The 9740-nt window shown below is 42.0% G+C and overlaps 1 protein-coding gene across 1 annotated transcript; it reads right to left on the reverse strand.

Moving 5' to 3' along the window:
- Positions 1-2212: 2212 nt before the first annotated feature.
- h1-0 (H1.0 linker histone) lies at positions 2213-3262 on the reverse strand. Its single transcript, XM_080542203.1, has one exon. It carries the CDS (start codon positions 3042-3044, stop codon positions 2436-2438), a length of 609 nt encoding a protein of 202 aa, XP_080398329.1. The 5' UTR covers positions 3045-3262; the 3' UTR covers positions 2213-2435.
- Positions 3263-9740: the final 6478 nt, after the last annotated feature.

The following is a 9740-nucleotide window of genomic DNA, read 5'->3' on the forward strand; positions in this document are numbered from 1 at the left end:
ATGTAGACCAGACATTGTATTAACTCATTAAAACTACACAGCTAAAGAAATTGTAACATTCAATCTCGTCACCTTCTTAAAATAATGGCTTATACGTTACTTTTGAGGGAAATTATTATTTTTGCCTAAATATCATATTTTATAGATTTGGTTCAATTTATTCTGATTTTCTCCATACTTGAAAATATGACTTAAGTCGTTATTTTAAGAAGGTGACGATATATATATAATAAATAAATAAAAATAAACTATGTGGAATGACACAGAAAGTATTGAAAACAGTAAGAAAAAGCGCTAAACCAGCTTATGCCACTAATGAGTTCTCCTACCTGTGGTAATTAGAGTCAGCTGGGTTTGTTAGTGCATGTTGGTGGGTAAGTACTTCCATTCTTTGATGGTTTCCCACCTCTATATCATGATCGATGTAGAGGCAAAGCTCTCCCCAAGACCTTCGCAGCAAGATTCTTGAGTAGCATAGTAATGGCACGGATTCCCAATGGATATCTCTACTCCTAAATGTTCCTATAAGCACCATTGGGAACCGTTATCCGCAAGTGGAAGAATCACCTAGCGGCCATACACAGGAACTCTGACCGGGCAGTCAGAAAGGAGCCACCACCCACAGAAATGTCAGATAGGTGTTCAATATTTCTTTCCTCTGTCATTTGGCATTATTGCACATCACTTTTTTTTAATGGACTGGAGTGTTACACTTTCTTTAGAGCTGTGTAGTTTTATTGGGTTAAGTCTGGTCTCAAATCTATGTGAATGGCTGCAATGTTGAATAACATTTTTTGTTGATGTGTTGAATACTGATTTCCTCTGCTGTACATCTGTCAACAGGGAATAAGTGTCAACAGGAAATAAGAATGGCATGCATACCCCCAACTAGACGGACTACTTTTCCAAGGTTGGGGGACAAGTGTTCTTGGAAAAGTGGAGTGAAATTACAATAATGAATCATCTTTTCATCTATATTTGAATCAGGTCAAATTAAGACCAAAGCGAGGCGCGCGAACCAACAGCCAACCACCGCTTTTACAGATACGTAGCCTACCGTAACTGTTAAGGTTGCCGCCTTTTTTCAAATGGTTGGATACATTTATCATCCTGTGAGCGCAAGCGTGAAAATGCGCTCTAGTGAGTAGCATTATTTTAGAATAAGAGAACGGTTTACACTAGGCTATAAACCCCCTTAAAAGTGAAAAGTTGTATATTTGGCTTTGAACCTCAAATGACACCTGGGGGCTCATTCATAAAGGAGCGTCACAGAACGTTCAGATAGAAATAACAGGTATGAGGGTATTTCACTTATAGTAGTGAGTTGACTGCTCTATGCTATGTTACTTTTCTTTCCGCAATATTGTGACCGTTTTCCCTCACCTGTTTTTTGGTCTTGAACGAGTGCCCTGATTTACTCTACAACATGTTATCTATCCAGGTGTCCAACACTGTGTGTCACACCCATAGTGATAGATTTAGATATATTTATTTGCATAACTGTGCATATTATCAGACTTAATCGTCCTCATCCTTGAACCTAGGTGAATTAGGGAATATGAAAATATGGCGCAGGCGCGCGAACCGAATGATGGGGCAAATGATTATATATGATAGTATATTATAGCCCCTCTGGCCCCTATATTATATAGTATATTATAGCCCCTCTGGATTCTATCTAATGCATTTGATTCATATGAATGTCCATTTGTCATCATGTGTGCGCACGCGTAAAACGCGCGTAATAACTTTGACCACCACACCATATTTAGAAGATGAGAAAGGTTTATTGTATTACAGTAGCCTATAAACAGTTTCAAAAGTGATTCAATAGAATCTGCATTTTATTACAAAGAGAATGAATGAATGAATGGAATATGGGAGCATTGAATTACAAAATGTTGATTTAAACAGTCAGTAGGCCTATATAGAGCCATTACGCCTCACATGAAAATCTTGCTGACGTCCGTCCCCTATACAGTTCTGCTGTACATTGTAAGGCTCAACAATGCTCGCTATTGAAACAATTGTATTTTTCAGAATGACCTCGTGCACTGAGAACATGAACTAGTCACTTGTTCCAATAGACTTATCAATAAAAGTTCCAGATTCGTGTCACACACATATCACTAACAGGTGTTTTAATCTACAGGTATCGAAAGGATCTGAGGGGAATAATAAATAGTAACAATAAATGCTGCCACCTAAATACTTTGAATCCTAGGCCCTCCCACCGTCTTTTTTTTTTTTTTTTTTTTACAGCATAGTCGTATAGTGCAATGGAGTGGAAAACAATTGGTAAAAATATTAGGTTATTAAGTTCTCATGAGACCATACAAAAATAATGTCACATATAAGAAAACATTTCCTCCGAAAAATATTTACAGTGACTTTTTTTTCCTGCTTTAGCAAAGTCTCTCCGATATTGTCCCCCTTTACTTCTTCTTCGTCGTTGTTTTCTTGGCTGCTGTTTTGGGTTTGGGTTTGGCGGCTTTGGTCTTCTTGGGTTTCGCCTTGGTGATCTTTGCCTTCACTTTCTTCACCACTTTCTTGGCTTTCACTGGCGCCTTCTTGGGGGATTTCTTCACCACCTTCACCACCTTCACTGCTTTCTTGGGTTTAACTGGTGACTTGGCGATCGCCTTCTTTGGTTTGGAGACCTTCTTGGGCTTGGCTGGGGGTTTTGCGGGCTTCTTGACTGGTTTCGCCGCCACCACTTTAGCTTTGGGTGCCTTCTTGGTGGGGACCACTTTGGTGGGCAGTTTGAAGGAGCCCGACGCGCCGACGCCTTTGGTGTGGTTCACAGCCCCAGCCTCCGTCATCCTCCTCAGGGCCAACTTGACCTGGATGTCGGAGTTGTCCCCCACCTTGTAGTTCCCCTTGACGTACCTCTGGATGCACTGTCGGGACGCTCCTCCGCGGCCCTTTTCCGCCGCGATGGCCGCTTTGATCATCTCGGCATATTTGGGGTGCGAAGAGGCTTTCTTGGGGGTCTTCGCCTTCTTGGGTTTCTGGGCTGCTTGAGCTGCTGCCGTCTCTGCCATCGTGACTTTTGTTGTTGAGTTCTTTGAGAATATAACTGTTTCAGTTCTGTTCAAGTATTCCCGGCTGAAGTGTGTCACAAGTTGCGTCACAAGCTGCTTTAATTAATCTTCACAGACGTGTAAGTAAGCTAAGTGAAACACAAAACTGGACAATTCAGGAGTAAACGAAAGAATAGTAATTTCACCACATACAAAGGTTGTGAGTTGACGCTGATTCTCTAATAATGGATCTTATTCTACGAGCGCTCCTCTGAGGCTATGAAGCCACGGCGCGGACGTGATTGAGAACACCAACGGCCAGCAGCTGATCCAGCAGGCTCCATGGAACTCGCGCAGTCCCGTTTGTGTTTCTTCGTCCTCGAATTATCGTTAAATATAAAAACTCCCGAGTCGCACAGGTCCACTAAATCGCATGGGTTGAAAGTAGACACCTTGGACTTCACGCACATATCATGTTCCTGGAAAAATTTCCCGACCGATAAACTTTTATTCGCCGAAAACCCACCCGAAGTGCTGCGCGTTGTGATCAATTTTGCAGAATTCCGGTTAAATTGACCCAAACAGACGGAACCGAGGATAAAAATGAGAAATGCATTATGAACTGTAATCAATACTTAAACGAATACACGCGGGTTGACGGATGCAAAAGCTCGTTTTTACTTTTAATACACCGATATAGTTGTCCAACTAACACACCCCGGCCATTGACTTTGAGTGACGTGGTCGAGATTATTTGCTGTTAAACCTCCTATAAATTAAATGACAGAGTATTTCAGGTATTGGTGAAGCACATATTGATAATAAAGATTTCTGTAGGTTGTAGTGGGGCGGTTATGTCGACTTTATGTGATGTTTAAGGGCATAATTCGAAATAAACAAACTGGCACTATGCTTAGACTCGCGACAGAGAGGACCATTGTCAGGACAGTTGCCAACACCTCTAAATAGGTTGTTTTCTGATAACAGTGACTCAATCTGACTACACTTTGATTACAGGATTATGATAGTCTGATATTAGACAGATTATTCATTCAAGTGGAAGTGCGACAGTTATCCAGGAAAATCCCAACCTATCATTTAACATTGATGGCATTCTTTTGTTCAGTAACTGGTGAGGGAGAGTCGATGTAAGAACATGTATAATATCCGTGCGGATCACCACATTATTTCTCAGTGATTATGAATGCATATGCGCAGCGATATTCATTTGTTACCGCTTTGGAACATTGTAATAGTTTGTTTTTTCTCCAGATTGTTATCTGATGTATTTTCCCCTGTATGCCTAAACGCCATCTTGGATCCCTTATGAAAGTCATAACACTTCTTTCTTTGCTATCAACTGGATTTTAGTATATACATTTAAATGACTATCAAAGTTATTTAACATGACATCTCCTTAATTCTGAGTATTCGAAATCGGTTACTTTTGATATCCATATATTTTGCAGTCGTTCCATATCATATGGCTGTCAAACAGGTCTATAAGCCACTGCAGCAGGTGATCTTTGTTTGTGACCAAAAGTCACATTCAAGTTGATATGATCATGAAGTGACTTGTCCATAACTGCTTGTCTACATGTTATCCCTCAATTAAGAATTCACAGAAAAATAATGTCCAACGCTGTTTTTCTGTATCTCTGCCTCTCTCTTTTCCCTCTCACCCCCTCCCTCCCTCCCTCTGAGTGAGTGCCTTAACGACCACGAGTTGGTGGGTGGATGAATGAGGGAGTGAAAGAGTGAGTGAGTGAGAGTGAATGATTGCGTGAGTGAAAGAATTAGTGAGTGAGTGAGTGAGTGAGTGGGTGAATGGAAGAGTGAAAGGGCGCGCGCAGAGTGAACGAATGAACGGGGCGCGCTCTGGAGTTCGGTAACGTAGCGTTGGCTTTATTGTATTTCCTATCCAATGCTGTTGACGAATTGCTGTTGACGACTAACTAATAATATAAAAGCAACATTCACCGACTTTTTTGCAAATATTCATGTTTGCCTAGTCGACATTTTTAACCACTAGTAGGTCGTTATGGTCCAAGTACTACACACTTTAGAGTCTGGGGAGAAGTGGAGTTATTTACTCAGTGGTCGCGCCTCTGGTTTGGTGCTGAAAACAGCACCCAGACAGTCTTTAGACCCCCCCCCCCTTTAGACCACTCCCTCCCTCCCTCCGTACGCCGACAGACAGAGGGACGTCTTTGCAATGGACTGCCCGTCGTTGGGTCAACAGAATCCTTTGCATCAACGATATTATACTGGAATGACCCAACACTGTATTACGATGACCATCCTTAGAAAACCTATTTTCCGTTGCAGCTCTCAGTGCGCCACCCTATTTGTAATAATGTGTCACACATCTTCTGAATATGCCCTTTCTTGTGTCTGACCACAACACTGGTAACCGTTAACGCATAATAGCGCCATTTTTGAACGTCGGCAGAGATGTGAGGTGTCAATGTGTAGCCGACGCAATACAAATGAGTCACTATTATTATTATACTCGTTATTATGGTTCTGATTAAACACATTGGTTTTGTTGGGATGCTGCTGCTGATGATGATGATGATGGTGATGATGATGATGATGATGGTAATAACAATAATGATCATAGTAAGTATAGGCTTACAATAATAACAATAATAATTATCGTAGTAACAACAATAATAGTAATAACAGAATCAGAATCGTTTTACACAAGAGTAACATTATTTGGCTTGGTTCCTCAACATTGGTATTGCAGCATTCAGATACAAAATCACAATAATAATAATAATAATAATAATAATAATAATAATAATAAGTAAAGTACATAAGTAAAATAATAATCTTACAGTAATAGAATAACACATGAAACGTGTTATTAATATCGTTATTATAATAATCGTGTATTGTTAGTATTATATTATATTGTATATTGTATATTATAACAATGATTATTATTGTTATGCCTCATTATTATTATTGTTATCAATTATTCTTATGGTGAAGTTATTGGTAAAAACACAGTTAGCCTAGGGGGCATTATTCAACATGTTCATGCGACAACTCCCTGTCAGGGTCTTGTGTGATGATGACATAGCATGTTCTAAAAATAAAGTTCCCTCTGCTATTCAGAATTAGGTGGGGAGGACTAGGAACTGAGTTTCATTCAAATACATGGATATTATACCTAGAGGAGAACTCCAGCTACATGTCTCCTGAAATAGTCTTTGAGTTACAGCATCTAAATGTATCCGATGCCAACTAGTAATCTAACTTAAGCTTCTAAACCCTCCAGGCCTAGCGTCTGCCGTGCTTCAATCTCAGTGCATTCTGATTTCTGGGAGAAGACATCATGTTGCTCATTGCTTGCCGCTTGTGTGTTTACCCTGGACTGTTGCCATGGAAGCATTGTCTTGGGGTCCAAAGTAAATATAGCAGGAGGCAATCAACATGTAGAGAATAACAGTTTTTATCTAAAGCGTTCCATCTGAGGCCCTCTGAATCACAGACGGGCATGGTGGAGATAATGTTATGATAATAATAATAAAACATTTATATTATGGGATATGATTCCCTCTGCATTCTTTATGATGTTTCTCTTGAGAGAGAGAGAGGGAGAGAGAGAGAGAGAGAGAGAGAGAGAGAGATAAGAAGAAGTGTAGATGAAATCAGTGGATCTAGAACAGGGGAGGTAGAATTCCTCATTCCGTTCTATGCATCATTGAGCCCATCCTCTGATTTTAAGATCAGGGTTCATGGTCATGGTCCAGATCAGGGTCCTAATAGTCTTAGATGGCTTCCTCCGGTGGGGATGGCCCTGTAGTGAATGGTAAATGGTAAATGGACTGCACAAATCAGGCCTAAAAACACCTTTTCAGACAGCCTTCCTGTAGTCTTCTTGGCTCTTTTTAGTGTCTTTGTTTGTTTTTCCAGTTTTTTTTAATGCATACAGCATTTGAGAGTGTTTTGATATTTTACAAATAAAAAAGCACTTCACAAACATATTTACAATTTGCCTGGTAGACTTTAGACTATTGAGACCTGTCCCTGGTGTTGTGGCGTCTTCATATCTCTGTTGGTTGTTGTCCAAAAGCGCGTAGCTTATCTGCCAACTTGCAAGCCACGCTCTTCTGTGCTCAAACAAACAGTTAAAAGTGTCTGTAAGAAAACACATGCTTTATGAATCCAGGTCTGTTTTTTTGTGATGTAAGCTGTAGCAATGGAAGTGACCTTTATGTACAACATTGTTGTATGTTGTGCTATATTTTGCAATGCATGCAAACTAATGTGTCTAATAATCCCATAAGAGATGGGTCGTTTATAACTAGACACCCAAATAACATTGAATTCATTCCTTCGTTCATTAGTTTACGTAATGCATCAGGAGGGGAGTTTCCGTCATTGTGCGACATGGCTGAGGCAGAACTGTGTGTGGGCTGTGTCTCTCCACATCCCCTTAGTCATACAACACCAGATTAGCCAATAGCCAATGGCAGTTATAGTTTTGTTTTGATCACAAAACAAACCACACGGAATGCATACTTTAACCGAAGGGACACTTGAAGTAGATTTGTGAAATGAATAATGGTATGATTAATGCCATCAAACACATGCCATCAATCACATCCAGTTCCATGCAATGAGCCTGTCCTCCGATTTATACCTCCACCAGCCTCCATCGCAATGCTAAACGTCCGGTTGCAGCAGGATTTTGAGTCTTTCTTAGGTTTCAATAACAAACCTCATAGTCAAGCTATATCTATAACGTTGTTTAAGGTGCAGATCTTACTTTGTAGGGCAGAACTGATTTGTCCAGGGTTTTAGTCCCGATATCTACATTCATACCAGATAGATAATACAACTAGTGTGAGGTGAAAGAAGTTGATTGGCGCTGGCTACTGTGTGATGTATCTGTGTCCTCAGACAACTCTAGTGTGTTCATTAAAGTGTGTGTTCACTTTGACAGTTGTTAGAGCACATGTGTGATGTGTGAGCAGGTGACAGAGAACAAGTGCTCTGCTGACTGCAGTGTAACCCTCCAACACACACGCACACACACAGACACACACACACACACACACACACACACACACACACACACACACACGCCACACACACAGCACAATGAGTGGAGTGTGTCCGTCTGGGGCACCAGCCAACAGAAGGACGCCCGCAAGCACACACGCACACACACACACACACACACACACACACACACACACACACACACACACATACCAAGGCTCTCATTGTGAATCTCTTGACTCTGCCCCCTAACACCACCGAACTCAGTATTTAGAGAGCAGGTAGCTATTTCCACAGTTTCAGCTGTCACCAACCCCCTACCCCTCCTCACACACACACACACACACACACACACACACACACACACACACACACACACACACACACACAGATGTCCCTCGTTGAATACAAACTCAGATGCACCTGGGTGCTGTCAATCAGGCTAGCAGACATCATGTGATTAAGGCTGTAAAGAGCCCCGCCTTTGATACAGAATAACAGTATAACAACTCATATTCTTTGTTGGTTTGTAGTTTCAGATGAACAGAATAGCTATATCAGGTTTTTTTAATATCAGTTTGTGAAACTGACTGTATGAACCAGTGTTCGAGTCTCTAAATCTCGAGTCCTCAGTGTTCAAGTCCGAGTCGAGTCACGAGTCACGAAAGAAGAGAATGCTCGAGTCCGAGTCAAGTCTGAGTCCTCCATGCTCGAGCCCGAGTCGAGTCACAAGTCTCGAGTACTACAACACTGGTATGAACATGTATGAACATGTTTGTTTATTACTAAAGCTACCCTGTTCCTCAGGGGATGATTATATCACATCTACTGCAGTTCTGATTCAGGATCTGCTTTAGTACCTCTATCTAAGCCAGTGGAGGCTGGTGGTGGAGGTAGGAATCGCAGTACGGGCTCATTGTAATGTATGTTGTGTTTGATACCATTCCTCATTCCATCCCATGCATTACAATGAGCCTGTCCTCCATCTAGGGCGGCTGTGGCTCAGGAGGTAGAGCCGGCGTCTAATGATTGCAAGGTCTGCGGTTCGATCCCTGGCTCCACGTGTCGAGGTGTCCTTGGGCAAGACACTGAACCCCAAATTGCCCCTGATGAGCAGGCCGGCGCCTTGCATGGTAGCTTCCCACCATTGGTCAAGATCAAATCAAATCAAATTTTATTTGTATAGCGCATTTCTTACAAGATGCAACTCAATGCGCTTCACAACATTCTTAGTCAATCAATCAATCAATCAATCAATACTGACAGAGCCGCAGGCAGGCAAAAGTAAAAACCTGTACACTATGTAGCCAGGAAAATTCCCTTGCAGCCCTCTACACATAGAGCGACTACTAGCCAGTTTGCCTACCAGCACCCAGCGGTGGGCCCCCACAACCCCTCCCGGGGAGCCCCCGCCGCCCCACACACCCAGCCCGCCCCACCACCAGCACACCCGGCCCAGCCAAGCAAGCACAGACCATAAAAGGCCCTGCACAAGGACGGCCAAGCAAGTGCCCCGGCGGCGGAACAGACCAGGCACACGGGGAAGACGGGGCAGTGTGTGAATGTGTGTGTGAATGGGTGAATGAGAGGACATTGTAAAGTGCTTTGGAATAAGGCGCTATATAAGTGCAGTCCATTTATCACTTAGTGTAGTAGTGTGTACCTGTTTTAAACATAATGCGTTTCTACAACTCTGAG

Source organism: Nansenia antarctica (assembly GCF_963989245.1).
Source record: "Nansenia antarctica genome assembly, chromosome: 11".
NCBI classification, from domain to species: domain Eukaryota; kingdom Metazoa; phylum Chordata; class Actinopteri; order Argentiniformes; family Microstomatidae; genus Nansenia; species Nansenia antarctica.